This window comes from Triturus cristatus, chromosome 8 (genome assembly GCF_964204655.1).
Source record: "Triturus cristatus chromosome 8, aTriCri1.1, whole genome shotgun sequence".
Classification (NCBI taxonomy): Eukaryota; Metazoa; Chordata; class Amphibia; order Caudata; family Salamandridae; genus Triturus; species Triturus cristatus.
In genome coordinates, this window is record NC_140591.1 from 1,133,776,679 (window position 1) to 1,133,800,203 (window position 23,525).

At 45.9% G+C, this 23,525-nt stretch overlaps 1 protein-coding gene across 4 annotated transcripts in view; it reads left to right on the top strand.

The window, feature by feature from the left end:
• REV1 (REV1 DNA directed polymerase) overlaps positions 1-23,525 on the top strand; it is a 489,784-nt gene that overhangs the window by 108,842 nt on the left and 357,417 nt on the right. For all 4 annotated transcript variants that reach the window (XM_085622772.1, XM_085622774.1, XM_085622773.1 and 1 more), the window contains one exon: positions 16,850-17,018. In XM_085622772.1, coding sequence (XP_085478898.1) covers positions 16,850-17,018 — 169 coding nt within the window. The remainder of the gene's footprint in view (positions 1-16,849; positions 17,019-23,525) is intronic.

Here is a 23,525-nt window from a genome sequence, read left to right on the forward strand (position 1 = left end):
CCGGTAGGATGTAACCCGGTCCCGAGGTCTCCCCTCCTTGTGGATAACCACGATTGTAGCCAGACGCTGGTCCAACGGGAGGGAGCCCACCGAATGAGCCTCCAGGAACATCGATCGGAGATGTGGAGCCAGCGTATCCGGTCGCAACTTGTACAACTCGATGGGGAGACCATTAGGACCCATGGCCTTGCCGGAAGCGACCGAACGTATGGCGAGGGCGATTTCGTCGGAGGTTGGAGCGGCGTCCAACGACACTCTGTCCTCCTCCGAAAGGGAAGGCAGCGCGATATCCCTGAGCAGGGCACGGGAATCCTCTTGAGAGCGGGAAGACACCGGGGTGTACACCCCACAGAAATAGTCCGCGAAGCAGGAGACAATTTCTTCCGGCTCAGTAACACACACACCATCTGTTTTCTCAATCAGCGGGACTACACGACTCGCTCTCTCCCTTTTGTCCAGCCATGCAATCAATTTACCAGCCTTATCACCCACATCATACAGTCTCCCCTGTTGCTCTCTGCTGAGGCCCCTGGCCGCCTCCGTGACGAGGGCCCTATAGGCCGCTTGCTTGAGTTGGAGGACATGTAATACGGCATCCGTCACCCCACATTCTAGGTTACCCTCCAACTCGGCTATCTCAGCTTCCACCCGGGTCACCTCCTCCCGCTCGCGCCTCCGGGTGTGGGAAATGAGGGACAGGGCCTCTCCTCGTAGTACTGTCTTGAATGCCTCCCACAGTGAGACAGCCGACGGCACGGACCCCACATTCTCGTCAAAATAGCGCTGGAGGGATTTAATCAATTCAGCGCGAATGGTGGGGTCGCGCAGGTACCAGGAATTTATCGGGACCACCCTACCCTCACCCCTCGGAAAAAGATCCAGGTGTAACAGGAGCGGGGAATGGTCCGAGATACCCCGTGCCAAATGACGCACCTCTCCCACCCTCCCAACATATGCCGCCGGGACCAGGACATAATCTAGTCGTGAGAGACTACCATGGGCCCCCGAATGGAAGGTATACTGTAACTGCGTGGGATGTTTTAAACGCCAGCAATCCACCAATCCCAAGGTGTCCAATAGACCAGATAGCCACGCTTGGGCCCGGGGGAGGTCCCTAGGGGGGTGACGATCCACAGTCCCGGAAACCACCGCATTGAAATCCCCCCCCCACCACCAGAATCCCCCCCGGAAGGTCAAGGAGGAGGCGCCCCAGGTCCGCAAAGGTAGTCGACTGCAGCCCCGGCGGGACGTATACTGACACAAAAACGACCACTTTTCCCTCCATCCTTCCCACCAAGACCGCATACCGTCCCCTGTCGTCATGAAGCACCTCATCAATCTCCAACGGGAGCGAGTTCTTAACCATGATGCCCACACCCCTTGAGCCAGACGTGAAGCCCGAATGGGTCACTAGGCGATAGCCACGCCGATTCATGGCGCAGAAGGAGTTGCCAATGAGGTGTGTCTCCTGCAGAAAAACTACATCGGGCGAGATTCGCTTCAAGAACTGCAGGACCACACCTCGTTTTATCCTGTCCCCCAGTCCATTCACGTTCCAGGACAACAAAGTTAGTTCCCTACCCCCCATCGTAGACAGAAGCCACCATTTGTCCCCCGGAGAGCACTATAGAGCTAGCACAATAATACTTTTGCCTTGTGGTAAAAACGAACAACACCCCCCCATCCCTGCCCACCCGCCCCAACAAAACTCCCCCCTCCCTGCACCCCTGCATGAGCCCGAACAGCCCCCCCAACGTGCAGTGTGCCTGTCGCCCCATATATATAGTAAAAAACTAGCTAAACCCCCTAGAGGAGGAAGGAGAACCCCCAGTAGACCCCACACAACCTCCATAGGAGGGGAAATTATACAGACAAACGCTTAATCGAGAGCGGCATCATTTTTGTCCAGAGTGAAGCAGGATATTACCCCCTCAGTCCCGATCTAGTGTGCCATCTCCCCCCGCCGCCCCCCCCCCCGCCTCCCAGATCACGATCCCCAGACAGAGTGTCCAGCCAGTCTCCGGCCGCTTCGGGACGGTCAAAAAAGTGCGTGCGACCCTCTACCTCCACTCGCAGCTTGGCTGGGAAGAGCATAGCGTATTTAAGGTTCAGGTCCCGAAGACGGCGCTTGACGCCTTGGAAGCTCAGTCTCTGCTTCTGGACCGCTGGGGTGAAATCAGGATAAAAGTTCACCTCCATATTGTCAAGCTTAACCGGCCCATGCAGTCTGGAGGCTTGCAGGATAGCGTCTCTGTCCCGAAAGTTGAAAATCCGGGCAATGAGAGGCCGCGGAGGGGCTCCGACCTTCGGCCTTCCCCCGGGAACCCTGTGGGCCCGCTCCACCGCGAAGAATTTACTGAGCCCCCGTGGCTGGAGATGGGTAGCGATCAGGTCCTCCACAAATAGGTCCGCCGCCGCTTCCTCCCGTCCCTCGGGCACCCCGATGATGCGAATGTTGTTCCTCCGGGCCCGACTCTCGGAGTCCTCCAGGCGCCGATCCATAAGGGCGCTCGCCTGACTAAGCCGGCGCACCTCCTTTTGTAGTGCCGCCACCTCAGTAGTAAGGCCCGATGCGGTGTGGGCCAAAGAATCAACTCGGTCGTTGGTCTTGGAAAGGTCGGCCCTCACCAGGCCAACATCCACGAGGACCGAGTCGATCTTCTGTGCCAGTGTGTCGAACCGCTGGCCCACCGAGGCCTTCATCTCGGCAATGGCGCCCATGACATCACGCAGAGTCAGATCCGTGGGCAGGTCCGGGGCATCAGGAGGGCCCTCAGGGGATTTGTGCGGTCCGCCAGGAGATCCCTTCTGGAGGGTATAGCGGTCCATACTGTTGGCCTGATGGGTGGTGCCACGCCGGGTCGATTTGGTCTTTGCCCGGTCTCATCTTGTTTCGTGGCCATGGCCACCAGTCCCCGGATCGCACCAGCCACGACGTGAAGAGCAGGCAATCAGGGCCACAAGCTCCGGGGGGGGCCACCTCAGATCGGCGGGGTGGGTCACAGCCGGCGGGCAGGCCGAGTCTCCCCGCGAGACAACACCAACACAAAGAACCCCGCAACCCAACCCTGCAAAGACAGCAAGGGGGTGCGAAAGTGAAAGCGAAAGTGCGGGGTACGCGACTCGCCAGGCCCAGCCCGCCGCTGTTGTTCACTTTGTCACTGGGTCACCCCTCAGCGCAAATCCGGGGTCTGGCGAGGAGAAGGCCGCAGATTTCAATCGGTGCTCACTCCGGTGTCCGAGGTCCGATTTGACAACGGGAAACGGGTGCCACCTCAGCTCAGGCTCACCAACACATTCCCCTCGTCCGAGACAGGATAAATTCAGGATAGTCGTAGGAGGTTGCGGAGGTCCTCGGGAGCCTCGCACCTACGCGGCCGTCTTGGTTGCGCGCTAGGCTCCTCCGTGGAATAATCATTGTTGATTACGATCAGGTGCAGGTCCGCCAAAGTTCGTCAGGCAGCCGCCGAACGAGAGACCATGCGCGTGACTGGAACGCATGCCATAGAGCATGCGCATTTGTGTAAGTCCTAGGGCGCAGATGCAAGCAAGCAGTGTCACTGAAAAGCGCATGCGTGTTGAAGAAGCTAACGCTTCGCAGCAGACGCTTTGTTGAAGTTTTATAATTGTATAAACACAGGCTGCAATCCTATACCACACGTCCGTGTAAGTGCACATGTAGAGAATAATGGGGGGGCGGCCCCGCATCAATCCCAAAACAAAAATGGCAAAGATATACATAACTCTATGACTGAGAGCCAATATTGTAGGTCCCTCTCTCAATTATGAATACGTGTTGAAAGGCGGGACGGAGATTTAAAGGGATTATTTATATCCTCATGTACCGCTAGGACGCGCCCACGAAAAATTGACAAAAACAGGGGAGGGGCCTGTTTAAAAAGACAGCTTACAAAGACATAGCCCGTGTTTAGCATATTGATAAATCAATCCCTGCTGATTATAAATACCATTCTTAGTTATAGAACTGCATATCAGGACATATAGGGTCTCCAAGAGGTATTTAGCAGAAAATAATGTTGCTGGAACGTGCCAAACGTAACAAAGATGACAAAATAAGCTTGCTTAAAAAGACAGCTTATCAAGCATAGCCCATGTATAGCCATGGTATACACATACGTAAAGGTAACATCGTCTACACGTGCCAAGAGGCACGATGAGTGAAAACATATATGTGTAGACTTATTTATACTCACGCTATGCTAGAGTATGCCTCTCTAGGGAATGTCTTATAAGATCAAATGACGGTGGCAAGGGTCAAATATCAAAAGTATTATATCTCAACATATCCCAAAGTAGGCAAAATCAATGTTCAGCCATAGGGCTTCAAAGAGAGGCCCATGGTATGTTATCATTCAAGCCCTGTGTGTCTGTCTTCAATTTGAAAATCCATTTTTGTTCTCTAGAGAATAAGAACTTGGGGATGTCTGTTATATGTTGAGGAATGAAAGGGCGTTCCAGCACGAGCCACCTGAGGTCATCGGCCTTGTGTTTCTTGGCTAGAAAATGATCAGTCAGACAGGTAGATTGTTTCATACAGCGAATGGTGCTATTGTGCTCGCTAATGCGGAGCTTGACTTTACGTGTGGTGTACCCTATATAGTGTAAAGCACAGGGGCACGTAATTCTGTAAATCACACATTCTGAATTACAACTCGTATGATTATGCAATATCCATGGGCGGCCTGTCCATATGTCCACTGATGTGGCCTTGATAGTCTGAGGACAAACACTGCATGAGCCGCAAGGAAAGTCGCCTCGGACTGGAGGTAATGACCACACGGTATTGGTCCTGCCTGTAGGATGTGACAAAGGTCGTGTATGGACTAAGCTGTCGCGTAAGCTTGGACCCTTTTTAAATGCGAAAAGAGGAGGCAAGATATTGTCAGATGTTATATTTAATATCTGCCAATGTTTTCGCACTGCTTTCTGTATACGGTTGGACAAAGTACAGAAGGTTGTAACAAAGGTGAGTCTCTCATTAGTAGTCCTGGACGTGTTGATGTCTAGTAGAGCGTCACGATTCTTGTTTGATGCTCGTTTCCATGCTCGTTGCATCAAACGCTTGGGGTACCGTCGTGACTGTAGTTGTATAGCTAGTTCTCTAGCATGCTTGTCAAAAAGCTGTCTCGTGGAACAATTCCTGCGAATCCGTAGGAACTGGCCAACCGGGAGATTTTCCCGGAGGGCCTTGTGATGATAACTGTTAAAAGACAAGAGAGAGTTTTTAGACATAGGTTTCTTGTATAGTTCCGAGTGTAATGAATTTTCATGCACAAAAATGGAAACGTCCAGAAACGCTAACCGGTGTTGGTTGAATTCGATGGCAAAATTCAAAAAAGCATTCTGTTGATTGAGCCAGGAGTGAAAAGAAAGAATCTCATGGCTCGTGCCCCGCCAAACCACCAGGATGTCGTCTATGTATCTCTTCCACAGCACCAAATGATGACGGTATGGATTGCTGTGGTTGAGTACATGATTTTGTTCGAATAGATGGACGTAGAGGTTTGCGAGGCTGGGCGCAAAAACACTGCCCATAGAGGTGCCAGACGTCTGTAGAAAGATCTGATCCTCAAATCTGAAGAAATTCTCGGTCATGGCCAGTCTGGCACACTCCATAATGAAAGTGACGGGGGTCATGCTGTCCAACATACGTGCTTCCAATAATCCTCTGATGGAATCGAGAGTCTCCAGTTGTGGAATACACGTATAAAGTGACTCCACGTCAAAGCTGGCCAAGAGATCAGTATCAGTGTTAAATTCAATCTCAGGCAAGATCCGCAAAACATCTGATGTATCTTTGAGATAGGTGGGCATCTCAGCGACCATAGGTCGCAAGAATACATCCACGAATTTGGACAAAGGCTCCAATAGCGAGCCGATCCCAGAGATGATTGGTCGTCCAGGGGGCGGTAGTTGCTGTTTGTGGATTTTTGGGAGGCAGTAGAAGTAGGGCATCACAGGGTTATTGGTTACCAAAAACCTAGCCTCATGTGGCGTGATCCATCCCTCTGCCTCCCCCTCCTCAACTAACTGTTTAATCTCTAGAGTAAGTCTAGAGGTGGGATCTAATTCCAAAACCCGGTAAGACTTAGCGTCTGACAGCTGTCTGAGGCATTCAGTCCGATAGACAACAGTATCTTGCAGCACCGTTGCCCCACCTTTGTCTGCCGGCTTGATAATGACCGACGTATCCTTGATCAAATTCTGGAGGGCAATTTTGTCCTTTTTGGAGAAATTGCAATAGTTCGTAGGCCGTGTGTCACATAGTGACATCAAGTCATAGGTCACTGCCTTCTCAAAGGTGGAAACTTGTGAAGGGACCTGATGGGGCAGTGGAGTGAAATTACTTTAGGGCGTAGCCCAGTGTTAATGTCATCCAAACAGGGGACATTGTCAACCTGCTCTTTATTTTTGAAAAAGAAGTGAAGCCGAATTTTCCTAAAGAATTTTTCGAGTTCACATCTTAAAGTGAAAGGATCGCCTGCATATGTGGGCACAAAGCCCAAACCTCTGTTGAGGACACTCTGTTCGTCTGTCGTGAGGATTTTGGAGCTAAGTTTGACCACCAGGTCATTCACTCGCTGGTCGAATTGGTTGGTGGTGGTTGATTGCCCCTCCTGCTCCGAGTGTTCGGGAACGTCTGGTCTGACTGCCAGTGGACCGTCGGAGTGCCTCTCCGTTTGCCTCTGTTGCGGCCCTGACCCTGCTCTAAAAAAGACTGATTTGGATAAAATTGCTGTTGTGGTGGGTAGGTTTGCATGTGTGGTGGAAAAGGAGGTGGTTGGTAGCCCCATGGAACCGGTGGCCACCATTGACCTTGGTTGGGGTAGAAACCTTGATTACCACGCCTTCTATTGTACCTACGGGACTGACCTCTCCCTCTCCCTCGGGGGGCTCCTGTTGTAGAAGAGTCAGAATCATCAGATCCGATTTCGGACCCAGACGATGAATAGTTAGACCCATAGCGTCTCCCTTTGTTGTTAAATGATGGGGCACATAGGTGTCACTCGTGTATGGATAGATTTTCTCCCAAGAAAAACGGGCCAGATCTTTTTGAATCTATCAATTTTATTAATCAAGATGTTGTCTCTATATTCTTTATTGTTTTTATTAGTCTCATCCATTTGTTTTTTAAAAAGGGCTGATGTAATAGTTGTTTTGATTTGCCCTTCTAAAGTTTGAATTTCAACAAGAATGGCATCTGCCTGGCGTTTCGCTGTGCTGATAATAAGAATTAACCAATCACGGGTACACCGCCAGGCAATAAGTGACCAATCCCGTATAAACTGTTTGTCTGTAAGAAACAATCTTGGTGCGTTAGTGACAATCAAACCCGTAGGGGCACATTTTCCTCGTAGATATTCAGCCATGACAAGGCCATGGACTGCTGTGCGTGATTGTGTTTTTCTAAGATTGAGTAAAGTAGCCCAGTCATCCTTGGGATTCCCCGTCATTTCTGGTAGGGAGTCAAGGATGCTAGGGTTGTCAGACAAGATATTGCTCAAGGTTTCGTCATCAAAAGCCAAACCTGCAAAGTCAGCCATCATGGAAGGGGGTGCTCAAAGTCAAAGACAATGGGGAGCGAGATAAGACTACTAGAAACTCCTAGAGTCTGAAAAAGACCCGCAGCCGTAGCTGCTCTAATCAACAAAAAACTCACTCTATAAAGGGGTCAAAACAGGGATACTTAGTTTAAGGACTAAAACACCTCCAATCCCATCAGAATACGACAAATAACCAACAGAAGGTGTGAAGTCCGCGGAGAACAGAATAGTCAACCAGTAACCGCTATAAAAAAGTGCATGAGATCCTACAGGTAGTCGGGACACCACCTAACAGGAGGTGAGAGTCCATCAGCCCACCCTTACTGGCGGAGCATCGTCATTTGGAACTCTAAGGAATCACGGTCTGTGCCCACACTCGCGGATCGCCAGGGGCTTCGCTAGGTGCACAGGTCAGTGATTGCTAAAAGAGAACACTCCTGCCAGTGTTTATACCTCAGACCTGGGGACTCAAGGAATGTGCAGTGCTCATGTGTAATGTGAGGTTAAAAATGAATACTTGGTCAAAAAATTTGTTTATTAGGCATTAACCAAGTTTCATATCTAAAAGAGCCTATAGTCTTTTCAGAAAGATATATAGACTAATCTCTGGCTCAGTTATGGTGTGGTCGACATGTTTCAGCCGTAGTGGTCAAATCGACCCGGCTTTCTTCAGGACCAAAAAATATATTCTAAGATGCTACTGCTCCAAAAACACGTGATTTGTGAAAACAAAATACATGCAAAAATGTGAACATTGAATAAGATAGTGGCAATAGCCACCCTACCAGACATACAGTCTCGTGTTTGAGCGCAAGAACAATGTCTCCTTTCCTAAAAAGAGTCAAAACAGGTCAAACATCAGGGATCAACACCATGCACAAGAAAAAAGCACCACTGGTTACCATTCGGCAAAGCTAATTCTGCACTGCCATTACTTTATAAAAACTCAAATGATGTTAACATCACAACAATATATAAATTATGATGAAAAAACTCACCCAGCCTTATGTGGGAGAACTGCCTCACCTCACCCGGCTGACTGCTCAGAGAAGGAGGCACCGCTCTGTTTAAATGTGGAGAGAAAACGGACACGTTGCACATGGATACCTGTCCGCTTCATACTCAACACATATACCTTTAAACAAAAACCCAAAAATTAAAAACTCAAAAGACCTCAAGACCTCAAGACCACCCATGAGAAGCGTCGAATGCAGGTCGCAAAAGCGTGTTGGCAAATCCTACCCTCGTCTGGAACATAAGACTCAGGATAGGATTGTAATTCAATATGTTTTAATGGAGTTTGAGATGGCAATATATTTCTCCAATAAATAGGCAAGTTGGCTAGTCAAGAAAATCCAAGGCAGGGTTGATTTTAAGAATCCAGGGCATAGGGGTGTAAGCCCTCAACTCTAGAGAGCTGCAGAACCCTCCCTCGGTTACAGTTAAAGGACCAATGTACCTTAAACAAACATTGTGAACAAACGGAACATTGACAGCACTGACTCTCCCCTTACCTGTCCGTCAATACCTCAGACTTGCCATATCTTTGCCATTTTTGTTTTGGGATTGATGCGGTGCCGCCCCCCCATTATTCTCTACATGTGCACTTACACTGACGTGTGGTATAGGATTGCAGCCTGTGTTTATACAATTATAAAACTTCAACAAAGCGTCTGCTGCGAAGCGTTAGCTTCTTCAACACGCATGCGCTTTTCAGTGACACTGCTTGCTTGCATCTGCGCCCTAGGACTTGCACAAATGCGCATGCTCTATGGCATGCGTTCCAGTCACGCGCATGGTCTCTCGTTCGGCGGCTGCCTGACGAACTTTGGCGGACCTGCACCTGATCGTAATCAACAATGATTATTCCGTTTGAAGTGGACATAAAAGGAACCCTCCCCTTCCTGCTGATACCTCCCAGACGGCTCGTTGGCAAGTCTGAGGTATCGACGGACAGGTAAGGGGAGAGTCAGTGCTGTCAATGTTCCGTTTGTTCACAATATTTGTTTAAGGTACATTGGTCCTTTAACTGTAACCGAGGGAGGGTTCTGCAGCTCTCTAGAGTTGAGGGCTTACACCCCTATGCCCTGGATTCTTAAAATCAACCCTGCCTTGGATTTTCTTGACTAGCCAACTTGCCTATTTATTGGAGAAATATATTGCCATCTCAAACTCCATTAAAACATATTGAATTACAATCCTATCCTGAGTCTTATGTTCCAGACGAGGGTAGGATTTGCCAACACGCTTTTGCGACCTGCATTCGACGCTTCTCATGGGTGGTCTTGAGGTCTTTTGACTTTTTAATTTTTGGGTTTTTGTTTAAAGGTATATGTGTTGAGTATGAAGCGGACAGGTATCCATGTGCAACGTGTCTGTTTTCTCTCCACATTTAAACAGAGCGGTGCCTCCTTCTCCGAGCAGTCAGCCGGGTGAGGTGAGGCAGTTCTCCCACATAAGGCTGGGTGAGTTTTTTCATCATAATTTATATATTGTTGTGATGTTCACATCATTTGAGTTTTTATAAAGTAATGGCAGTGCAGAATTAGCTTTGCCGAATGGTAACCAGTGGTGCTTTTTTCTTGTGCATGGTGTCGATCCCTGATGTTTGACCTGTTTTGACTCTTTTTAGGAAAGGAGACATTGTTCTTGCGCTCAAACACGAGACTGTATGTCTGGTAGGGTGGCTATTGCCACTATCTTATTCAATGTTCACATTTTTGCATGTATTTTGTTTTCACAAATCACGTGTTTTTGGAGCAGTAGCATCTTAGAATATATTTTTTGGTTCTGAAGAAAGCCGGGTCGATTTGACCACTACGGCTGAAACATGTCGACCACACCATAACTGAGCCAGAGATTAGTCTATATATCTTTCTGAATAGACTATAGGCTCTTTTAGATATGAAACTTGGTTAATGCCTAATAAACACATTTTTTGACCAAGTATTCATTTTTAACCTCACATTACACATGAGCACTGCACATTCCTTGAGTCCCCAGGTCTGAGGTATAAACCCTGGCAGGAGTGTTCTCTTTTAGCAATCACTGACCTGTGCACCTAGCGAAGCCCCTGGCGATCCGCGAGTGTGGGCACAGACCATGATTCCTTAGAGTTCCAAATGACGATGCTCCGCCAGTAAGGGTGGGCTGATGGACTCTCACCTCCTGTTAGGTGGTGTCCCGACTACCTGTAGGATCTCATGCACTTTTTTATAGCGGTTACTGGTTGACTATTCTGTTCTCCACGGACTTCACACCTTCTTTTGGTTATTTGTCGGAGAGAATCTATCAACTGACTTCTGTTTTCGAATGTATTCCATTAACAACGAATAGGAGCTTCTTCATAATATGGTGAACCACTTGTTTCTTCTATGGGGCAATCACTCCATAGAACTATTTTGTCTTGAGTACGAGCAAAAAATGCATTATAGTTTGCTGCCTAGAGTTTCCTAAGAAGAGATCACTAGGAGGTGCCCCAATGCTGCAGTGGCCATACCTCCTATATTATGCCTTTCCTCATATTCCTCTGTTTCAAAATGCGGTTCACAAAATCAGCTTTTACAGATTGCACAAGACGTTCCCAGGAGGTAAAAGTGCAGACTGTATACAGTGGGGGCTGTTGTCCGCTTTAGTGCCCATTTCCTAGGTATGTGTCAGTAATCTTCTGATTTGTTAATTCCTAGGTGTTTTCTTTACGTTTATATGCTAGTTTTCATTTGGATTTCCCTCCACAGTTGTGCTGCAATATAATATTTAAACAGGTCAGACACCGCAAGTCTACCCTTTATGAATTCCCCTATTGAGCATTCATGTCTATTCTAATTCTCTAATGCTTCATAAGCCAGATTTACAAGAAGTGACTTGTGTTTTGCAGAAGGCATGGCACACTGGCAAAAACATTAATGAATTTGTGTAAGACGATAATTTGGTTGAGAGCTAGCAAATGCAACATACACTGTAGGGATGCTACATTTCACCCATCTTTCCATCTTGTTTTTAAACTTTTCCGGAAGGTTTTGTCGATTGTGCGTTACCTGTACTTTATGTGAAAAAGAGGGCAGGGAATCCTGGGTAGTTCCCAAGTTTTAGGCGGAAAGCAGTTCCTTTACATGGAAACATCTAAAACCCCACCGACACTGCAAATCTGCTCGCCTTAAATGTCTGTTTTTCTACCAGAGTTATTAAGCATAGGATTAGCAGAGTGCTATCCACACTGAGCTAGCTGACAAAGCCTCTTGCCATTTTTACAAAAAAAGTCTTTAGGCACTGTCCCTCCTTTTACCAGGGTTGTGTTTCTTTTGTGCAGCAGCTGCAAGTTGTTTCTTTCAGACTGTAAATCCACCTGCAGAATTCCCAGTCTGAACAGATTCAGAGGCTTCAATGACTCCAGGGTCCAGGCAACAGTAGTTGGATTCTCAGGCCATGCATACCCTTTAATGAACAACAAACATGTCTTGAGCAAAAGGATGAGCTTCCTCTTTCTCCCTGACTACTAAGTAGTGTGCTTCTCCCACCTGACTCCCTTGTGTCTGCCCTGGTAGCCATTGTCGATGGTGGCATTGTATCGTCAACAATAGAAAATCGATCATTCAACTAGGGTACTAACATGAATCATTTGAAGGACCACTTTTGATCAGTATGTGCAAATGCACACAGGCTAGCAATTCCTGATACCTAAGGGGCAATACAATTGACATTGGAAACTAATTTAGGAGCATGGGTGAATGCTCCTGTAGGACTGAGATTAAACTATTTAGGCCAAACACCTCAGTTCAGATATGTATAATGTACAGCTGATGGCAGGGTACAGTGAGCTGTACTATTAAGGGTGTTATCGTTAGCAGTACCTTATTACATTGTCCTATCATAAACTGCAAAAAATATGAATATTTCATTTGATATTTTGATTTGAATACTCCATGGCAACAGAAACCCTTGCTTCTATTTTCCATTTATCAAGTGGTGATTATTTTTTCAGTATTTTCTAAGCATAACATTTCATGCATGTTTGAAAAAAAATAAGATCTGGTATACCTGGTGGTCGACAGATTGAGACAGTGACTCCTACTATCTGTTTCTGTGTTCATTATGCCCCCAATTTGTTCTGCACACCACTGTGCTTCTTCCTGGTATCTGTGCAGTGTGCTAGCTGTTTATTTCACAGCATTGTAGTTGTACTATTATGAAATTTATGAATGAATAAGGAATTATTGCAGGGATGATACTTTCCCATCGTGTCCTGTTGCCATCAGATGCAGCTACTGAAATTGCAGATATTTTGTCACTAGGCAACAGTTGGCAGGAATCGGCACATAAAATGTCTTTTGTCAAAACCTTGCCAGATTGTTATAGGAGCAGTATGCTTGTTTACGGTCCAGAGAGGACCTGGCTTGGCAGTTCAGGCTGAACTGTTCCCATGGGGAACAGGGTCACGTCTGATTTGCATATGGCTCTGTTCAAACTGGGGTGAGCAAAATAATGATGGATTAAACCCAGATCCTTGTGACTGGGGGTGAATGTTTGCATTGTTCAGCATTCCGTCCATCATTTGCTTCTTTTGGTTTTTTTTTTTGTTTGTTTTTACAATTTACACCAGGCATTCAGAAGAAATACATGAATATTTGCTGGTAGGGTCGAAGCACTCTTATCTGGCGGCTATTTTGGCTTGCAGCCTAATCACACCGCTGATAACCGCATGTGTGACGGATTGAAACAGCTTTTGTCCTCTCTAACCTATTTCATTCTCCTTGTTCATGCTATTTTTGTCTTATAATTTAGTTTTTACTTTGGCTATCATTTTGGTGGTGCCTGCCACAAAGAGAAAGGCCCTGTAGTGGAATATTGGGTCATCTGCGTATGCCTCAAACACATTTTCTAATCTTGGGGTTTGTCTCCTGCTGAGTTGAGCTGCATTTCATGATTCATTGATCTGCTTGCGTACAGTTTTGAGTGGGATGTTTTTGGTTAATTATTCTTCAATATGTTTCTGAGAAGTTCTGTTAGAGTGTATAATTTTTAATTTGAAAGTGTGCAGTTAATGTGTATTGTACTAAAAGGTCCATTGGAAACCTAAAAAATCAAACAACACGTGGTTGTATACATTTATTTGGGCCCAGAAGATCTTGAATATTCGATTGTGCAAAAACCTTTTTATGTTATAAGTAGCAAAAAAATAATTTCGTCCGATATGATTACCTTCTCATCCCTAAGTTTGCATGGCCAATGGAGAAAGTTATGCCAATTGAATCATTTGTCAGTGGGCTTCCTTGAAAGGTGTGAAGGGCAAAGAGAAAGATGCTTGTTCTAAAAACACCCATGTTGTTAACTGGCAACTGGTGGAGAAATGTGGGAACGGAAAGGGGGGTATGCGTGAAAGGGAAACATTCCTTTGATATTAATGATCCAGGAAAAATGCACTTCAAGTTGGGCCTTCACACAAAAGAGCCCCATATTGGGCTGCAAGGATGAAACCTAATTATGTAATTTTATTCTACCTGGTGATAGTAGTATTTGTTTTATTAGTGTTACAGTAAATGTGTTTGGAGCATAGCAAAATGAGACATAAGCCCATTTGCTGGGTGCTGTATTCCACAGAGTTATGTAGACCATTGTCAAAGTTTTAGAAATTGTTATAGAAAAGCAGCATTTTGATCACTTGCTTTTCACATGGCAATTGTGCTAAGTTTACAGAAAATTAATAAAATGTTAGATGTACCTGTGTGAGATTTAGAAGAATTTCAATATTATCTCTTGTTTTAGCATCTATGATATCATGACTATATATATTTTGTTTTTTAACTGAAGATGTCAGAGGAAAGGCTAGTTTTACAAGAACAGAAGTCAGTGGGGCAAGAAGAAGGCATCAGGTGGCTATTGTGAATGCCTTTTGAAAATATCTAACTTCTGTACCTTTTCAGACATAGATGATTATCTTTTTTCCACACTCTAGTGGGTAAAGCATTCCTGAAAGTGCTGCCTCAGGCAGCCATCTTTGTCCTCTAATAGTTAATATTTTGCAGCGAGGAATTTGACACCGGAATGCTGTTTGATGAATATATGAAGGATTAAGTATGCATTTTGGGAATAAATTCCTTGGGTAATTTATGGCATTCTTCCAAAGTGGTTTACTGCGAGATAGGAGATCCTGAATTTAATTTGTTGAATGCCTAGACTCTTGACCATTTGGTTGACATGACTGTGTTGTTAGATGTAGAAATTAGTCTGCCTGGCCCGCTTCAATCTTTTACTGAGTATCTTCTTTGGGCATGCTGAGGTGCAGGGTCAGACTGTCCTATAGAGCAGTCAGGCAGTGCCCAAGGGGCTGGTCTTATTGATCAGTGTGTGGCCTGTTTTAAAAAAAAAATATTTTGGGGCCGGTTTTATGGTATGGTGGGCCAGTTTTTACTGTTGATTTCCCTGATCTTACCCCAAAAGTTGTCTGTAGCAAGCCTAAATGCATGTCATCTCCCATACTTTGCAAAACACTTATACAACATGCCTTTTTAAGTTCAAAACTACCCTGTTTGCAAATGTGGCCCACTTTTCTAGCTATTTGATTCGCTAATGTGAGGCACTTTTATTTTGGTGCCAGGGCCTGCTTTCTGTCACAGTCCAACCCTGGCTAAGGGATCCTTCTTTTTTTTTTTTTTTTTTTTTGAGGCTGTTACATAGTTCAGGGTGGTAAGTGTGATGGTCTTGGCCATTTCAGGCAATGAATATACGATTCACAACCTCAAGTGTGAGGTTTATCTGACATTTTATAGTTAAAAACTATTCTCAAATTCTTGCTGAGATTTGTCTAGGGGATGGAGATCCATGGTGCTCTATCTCCTAGCAAAACACACAAGATGATGGACAGAATGTTGCACATTGGCAAAACATTCACCCCCAGTCACAGATCTGGGTTTAATCCAACGTTATTGTGCTCACCACGCCACCCCAGTTCAGACATGGCCATATGCAAATCAGATTTGACCCTGTGCCTCATGGGAACAGTCCAGCCCGAACTGCCAAGCCATGTCTTCCCTGGACCGGAATCAAGCATCCTAGGACCGGTTTCGGGGTTTCACCCCTCTTCAGCCAGGATAGCTTGACTCCAGTGGCGTAGTGAGCACGGGACCCACGTCTGGGCATACCCTTCCCACATAGGGCGAACAGCAAAACACACAAGATGATGGACAGAATGTTGCACATTGGCAAAACATTCACCCCCAGTCACAGATCTGGGTTTAATCCATCGTTATTTTGCTCACCACGCCACCCCAGTTCAGACATGGCCATATGCAAATCAGTCTTGACCCTGTGCCTCATGGGAACAGTCCAGCCCGAACTGCCAAGCCATGTCTTCCCTGGACCGGAATCAAGCATCCTAGGACCGAAATCGGGGTTTCACCCCTCTTTAGCCAGGATGGCTTGACTCCAGTGGCGTAGTGAGCACGGGACCCACGTCTGGGCATACCCTTCCCACATAGGGCGAACAGCAAAACACACAAGATGATGGACAGAATGTTGCACATTGGCAAAACATTCACCCCCAGTCACAGATCTGGATTTAATCCATCGTTATTTTGCTCACCACGCCACCCCAGTTCAGACATGGCCATATGCAAATCAGTCTTGACCTTGTGCTTCATGGGAACAGTCCAGCCCTAACTGCTCTATCTCCTAGCAACACAACCATTTGTCACGGCCCTTGAATGTGATGTGAGACCTCCAAACGTATACCCATTTTTAGGAGCATTAAAGGCTAGGCATTTGTTTTGCGCAACCCTGGATGGCCCTGACCCAGGCCAGTCATTTCCCCACGCAGTCATTCCTCAACATCCAGTTTTTATCTAGTCGCTCATTTAGCCAAATGTCATCCTGATTAAGGTGCTTGATCTTAGCCAGTGGTTGTGCTCCGATGTCAAATAAGATTGGCCATAAACCTGAGATCCACCACATTGCAACAAGTTTACTGGGAAATCTGGCAGACTCCTTCACACCCGTTTGCTCAGGAAAGACTGAGAAGTTAAGGCTGATTTGGACACACAGTGCAACTCTGCAGCTGGTCATGGACAATGTTGAAGACAGTCGCCTAGGTCAAGACGAATATAACATCTGGAATACCAATGCCCAACAGTCCCAGTGGGTGTTTCATATTGTTGAACCAAGCATACTTTGGTTATGTATCTGGAGTGACAGTTTCTAAATGTGTGTTGGGGTTGTGTGTACAGATGATGCAATAAAAATATATAATTAATTGTATAGCTGTATTGTTAAATCCTTCTCAACTCTTCTAGATCCTTCAGCTGATGAATTACGCCGGCTCATGATGTTGCATGGAGGCCAGTTCCATTTATATTATTCAACGTCCAAAACCACTCACATAATTGCTACAAATCTTCCAAATAGCAAAGTAAAAGATCTGAAAGGAAAAAAAGTGGTCCACCCAGATTGGATTGTAGAAAGGTAAGCCGATTTTATGATGAGGATGAAATAATCCTTAGCTCCCTACTTGCATCTAATATTTGATTTTTTTTATTGTCTAGTGGTACGGTCTCAATCCTGATTGTCTTGTCTAAACTGGTGGTTACCAACAGATTACATTTTAATGGTGGTTTAAACAACGCTAGGATTTTTCAGCAGGTTCATGACCGGATGTTGTTTCTCTGAATAGTTTACTAAAGCTATTTGCAGCTGCCAATGAAAAATGATGGTGGCATTCTACAAAAATCCTTCACTTGGGATAGTGTGCAGCTAGCACCCCTCCCCCCTCTTTTCAGTTAGGTGCCCACTGGAACCTGCTTCTGTTGCAGTCACCTTTTTCTGCTTTGTCAGTTTTCTGTTCAGTTTACCTTACCGGTCTTCCTCTTCACAGGGCTTTGACTCTTTAATGTGTATTGTTGAGCAAGTTGTTTGCTGCACCTGATCAGCATAGAGTCTGGCCTCTGAAATGGCCGTTAAGAGCTAGTTCTGCTCCTCGTGTGTGCACCATTGTTATAAGCTTTCTGAAAACTGCCTACTACTAATTTAGGGAGTACTGTCGTGCTCCATCCAACAGCATTGTTTTTCTTTTGTTTTGTTTTTATAACTGGCCTGCAGTAAGGTTGGAAGCAAAGAAACAGTTAATAAAAATCTATTGGTGCACCAAGGCATCCTGTCCGTGATCTTTTTATCTCCAGCATGGCTATTGATCATTCCTAGCAGCCTACGTGAGGAAAAGAGGTAAAGAGATTGAAATCATAGGCGAATGGCACAGCACATTTCTCTTAATTCTGCAGCGGAGCAAAATGTATGTTTTGTATTAAACCGAGCATAAAATCCATGAAAAAAATGAATGGGTGTTATATTTCCACCGCCTGATTGATAAACGCTGTGTGACTGAGGCATTTCATTTTGAGAAAGCTCCCTTAACATCTGCATGATCATTCCAAGTTCTAAATACATCCTAAGGAATTGTAAAAGATCCTCAAATACCTGAACCATATGTTGAGTAATGGGTGCCATGTTTTTTTATTCCCTAAAAAATGCAAACAACTATATTAGATTTTTTGAATAGCTGTGTGATTGAGCCCAGAATTTTATGTCTGGGGTAAAAATAGTAAAAATTTCAGTGACGTGGTCCGTATTCATTGCGCTGAAATGCAAAGTCACTCCTAATCGGCATAGCGCATGCCTCACCTGTCAAGTTGTAGTGCTGCTATTCTGACTGTGAAACTAGCTGGAGTGGCAGCATGACGTGGGAAGCTCGCTGCTCCAGCAGACTTCAGAGGGTAGCTGAGGATTACCTACCTGCTAACTGGCTACAATGTATCAATGGTAATTCTGTGGCGCAGCATTACCTTTTGCCTGAGTGATGTGTCTGGGGAGGCAGTGCCCAATGTCTACTACTGAGATATGATCAGCCGTCTCAGACTAGTGACACAGTGACTTTCAGTGGCGGCTGGTGACATTTGAAAGTGGTGAGGCGTAAAACAATTGTACTTCACTGCGGCGAGCGAGCGAGCCAGAACCACCTACAGGGAGTTCTCCCCACGAGAAAATTTTGAAAATAGAGTGGGCAAATGGTGCATTTTCAAGCAAACCAGAAAGTGTGAAGAACAGCTTAGTCAGTACTACTGTTTAGAGTTGTGGGAGTTAAGAAACCTTATAGAAGTTTGACACATAATGAGAATGCTCTGGGAATATGGAACTAAAATGAACAACAATTTACTGATCCAGCAGTAGCACAACTATTCTTAATCTTATTGGATAGAACCACAAGCTAACATGTACAATACCATGATTGACAGGGTGATGAATTTACTTGGACACTAGCGCTTAGGGAATGTAGCTCATCATTTTATCATACAATGACAATAGGGTGCATAGGGTGCTGTGTCTCTCTTTCCAGCATAGGGTGCAGGAATTCACCGTGGTGGATATATTTGGGTGGGATTATGCTTGCAGGGTATTTCTCGACTTCCCTGAAGGCTTGCTGTTAAGGCTGCAGAAATTACAGCATGCAGCGGCTCAGGTACTTATGCACTGGAGGGGGCAGCCACGTATCCCCAGCACTGGCGACCATTCAAGGACTCCCTGTCAAGAGACTGGTGAAATAGTGAGTGATCTGAAACCAATCAGGCTTTATAAAGATCCCATATTTATGAGTGACATGTTCAGGTGGTTACAAAGATCCTTGAACTCTCAAAATCGTTCCTTTGTGGAGTCTGTACTTTAAAAAACGTAATTCGACGTGGCCAGACTGTGTCAGTGCTGGCCTTGAAGGACTGGAATAGGCTGTCTCTTGCGTAAGGGCAAAAAGATCACCTCAAGTTCTATAAAGTGATCAAAAGCTGTCTCTTTCAAGCCACTTATTAACCTTCAGAACACACATGGGCTGGTCTTTCTTCATTAGGCAGTTAAGCACTTCAGAGCACCAAGAACGTGCTGTACAAATGTATTAGCGAACCACTGATGCTGTGTGCTACATTGCAGTGTAGTACAGTGTTATCTATTTAGTGGCCTCTTGCACAGAGGTGCTGTGGAGCTATTTAAACCCAGTAAAGAATCAGCACTGAGCTTGGTTGAGCTTTGTGCCACTACCCCTTGTCCATGCCACCCCAAGCAGATGGATGCCCAGCGCCTGCACTAGAGAGGGCAAAGAGGGAGGGTGCATTCACCAGTGCCAAGGCACCTTAACACAACTCTACAGATGATATGGGCATTTAAAACTGAAAACGTAAAAAAACAAATAACTTGAAGGAAAGAAAAGCAGGCGTGTGTAATCAATTTACAGCGGACTCTCCCCACTTGCTCTTCGCCCATCAGGGTCATGGCTTCTTCCCTATCAGTTCTCCCTCCCTTTCACGTTTCTTCTACTACTCCTTTGCCCACTATCGATCCATCACTCCCCATTTCTTCTCAACTCATCATTTTCTACTCACCTGGGCGTACCTGGATACAGAGGTGACTACCCAGTGTGTCCACTACAAATGAGGGGCAACGAAGCGCACATTACCGTTTCAAATGAGTGACTAACCTAAGTCATAGGTGTTTTGGTCAGGCACCGTGCAGATAAGGCTCAAAGTTTACACATATCCACGTACAAGTATCACTAGCCCCTGTAAGGAATCAAACTTCCCCTAGAAACATGCAAACTAAACACTGCCTGACTACAGGTTCGATACATTCTAATCTCTTACGAGGAACAGGCATGGCACATACAAATAACATTCCAGACACACATTTCGCATACATGGTATAGCAGACACATGCCAGGCTCACAACAGCGTCCTGTTTGCATGCACGATGCCTCTTGAAAGCCAGGGTGACCTTGGGAAGACATTGCTTTTGAAAGAGGAACGCCAGGCAGCGATAAAAGAAATCTGAGCTGGGAGGGGGTCTAACGGTGCTCACCGGGCCTATTTCATAACATGTTTCACTGCACACTCATTGGTGGAGGAACTGAACAGAGGAGCACCACTTTGCAAAAAGCGACCGATATAAAAACAATGAACCTTTTCTGTTCTCTTTCTACGTGAGAACAGGCGGTGTGAAAAACATGCACGCAAAGAACAGGAAAGCAAGCGGCACTGCATGGCACGGCATGAATTCATCTCTTAATATGGGTACCTCACCCCAACTAAGTCTATCTATGTCTTCCTGTTGGCCTATGCCTTTCCGTCGCTCTTTCTATCTATATTGTTCGCTCTCTCTTCTCTTTACCTCTCCTTTCTCTATTTACTTGTTTACATTTCACTCGCTCTGTCATTCTCGGTCGCTCACTAGTTATTGTTCTCTCTCTCTCTCCCTCCCATTATCCTCTCCCCTCTCTCTTCCTAACTCCCTCTTTGATCACTTACCGTGCCCTCTCTCTTTCTGCTCTGTGAATCTCGGTTGAACCTCTCTGTACTGATTGTGTCTACACAAACCTGCCTCCATTTTATTCATGAACTGACTCCCACGTTCCGGCTCTATCTGACCACATAGGGCTCTTTATCTATCTGTTTATGCAGCCTCTCGTGTTTTACCTGGCTATTTACTTGCAAATGATTAGAGCACATTATATTCCTATACCATTCCTAGAACATTCTATTCCGGGCCCTCTGTCTAATGCCCACTGTGAAGCCTCCACCTATCCTGTGCCCTTCTGAGATTCCTGTTTTTTAAAATAATTAAATCTACCAAGGCAACATTGAAATGCAAAGTATAACAAAGGGGGACTTGCAATACAAAAACAGCCGTTCAACATAGTATCTCAAAACAGGGATGATGGGATTCATTCCCCAGACTGGCACATATTTTGCAAGGAACTATTTTTAATAAGGAAAAGGTCCAATCGGAAACTGATAACGTGTTATGCTCCTGTTCCGAAATGGGTGCTCCTCGGGGTTCGAGCGACGTAACAAGATTTCCATCCCTAGATCTCCCCAAACTACCACAGTAATTGCACGGAGTGTTGGAACGATCAAGTGAGGGAAGGGTAGGAAGGGAACAGCGGGGAGGAGAACCTGTAATACAAAAATACACCGTTAACTTAAACGGAAGCATGCAACACTACTCTCAATGAATTCTCACTAGACCTTCTTCTATACCTGCTTCAGTGATGCAGCACAATTTCTGCGATCCTCCTCTAACCACAGGTATTACTTCATACCTGTCATGAGAAACAAGAAGAACACACCAGCATTCTCACATGCTCAACCATTCACTTTTCACAAAGACAGCACACCGGTTCCCCAGGTACACACCTGCGAAGAACCCCCCCGTGCTAAAACGTATCGATGCTCTCAGAACCTTCGGTTTCCACTTATAGCGGGGCATAGTGCTGTGAAACCCCTGCGTGTTGACAGACTTCTGTCTCGGTAGTTCTGAGATGCACCCCATGAACCAGTACTTTTACTACTTTCTGAAAGTGCAGTCTAAGCCATAGTTCCACATATTGACAACAAAAAGGGTCCTCCTCCAGTTTGCTATAGTTCCCCAGTAACTGTCGACATTAGGAGGACAAAACACACCCACGGGTCACTCCTCCCATAAAGCAGTTGTAGGGTGTCAATGGATGAAAAACGGTAACGGAAATCCTGATAAATAACACAATGATGGGCCCAAAGTTTAGCTCCCCGTTAGGAGTCTCGTGCTAACTGCTCGTTAGCGTGAGAGGCGCCGCCTCTCTTTCCCACAAGTCTATGGGTACCGGGTAAACGTTCCTGGCTTGCTGTCAGTTTTACTCACGGCGTAGGCGAGCTTCTGATGGTACCAGCGCGCTCTGGCGCTCACACACGGGGACTGTTTGGAATGGAGCAGTCCGACTCCCCAAGCAAGGCAACGAAGCTCTCGATCAGCGAACGACTATCTCCGGTCTTCTTCCTCCAGGATCCACAACGAAGAACAGGAAGCTGCCGGAATTACCCGCATACGTCTGCGCGCGTTGTTACTCTTTGTAGACGTGGCTCCGCCTTCTCTCCCACTGCCCTCTGGGGATTGTAGGCAGTGCAGGCGCTTCGTGACCCGCTTCGCGAGCAGATCATTACATAATGGGCCAGTTACGTACAGTTGAGATTGGGGAGTGAGGTGACACCGAGGACGCAAGATTTCCATTTTCTGTGATTAGCAAATTATGCAACTATATCATGCCTACCATGGCCTCAATAGGTGTTAATGCTTATGCCGTAGGAAAGTAGAAGTCGATTATGCACGCGGGACTGAGACCCAACTGATGCACCTGATATTGCTAAACGGTGCCTTATGGATATGTAGACTGTAACGTGGTTAGATTGAGGGAGGAATAAAAGCGTCATTTATTTTCACTAACCCGGTAGCCACTGAGCACGGCAGTACAAGGCCAATGCAGCAAAAGTGCAGTAGCCGCCTGGCTGTATTATTAATCATACATAATAGTTGTGTTGCCATTCCGCCCCCTTGCGTGGCGCCAGGGCGACGCATATGAATGGTAATTATGCCCCGAAATGGACACAAGTCCTATTGCTTCCAAGACCCTCTTGTAGGACAGGATTTCAGTCACTCAGCACTAAACCTTGGGCGCAGTTGGAAACTTCTTGAGGTTAATGATCCTTGACAAATCCCCAGATTCTGTTTACGCAGGTTTTTATCAACCTGCGGGCTTTAGGGGCGCTTTGCAACAGAGCCGGAGATCAGAGCACATTATTTTTTTGAAATTGAAAATCAATTCATCGAGTTTTAATATATGTAGTTACCCTCCTACTTCACCTGAATCTCTATTTCAGATATCCCAGCTTAACATCCGAAAAAAACGTGTTTTAAGGACTGAAACAAACAGCCCACTAGTTAATAAGATGTACTTTCAAAGAATGACTTCATTATGATAGACCAGTGTTGAAAAGAATCGTACTTATGATTATTCAGCGACGGCCGGAATGCTCGAGGGAAGGAGGGTGGGGGGGGGGGGGGGGGGAATTCACTGGAGTAGAAAACAATTAAAATAAAACGTACCTAAGTGCCGGGGTACCGCAC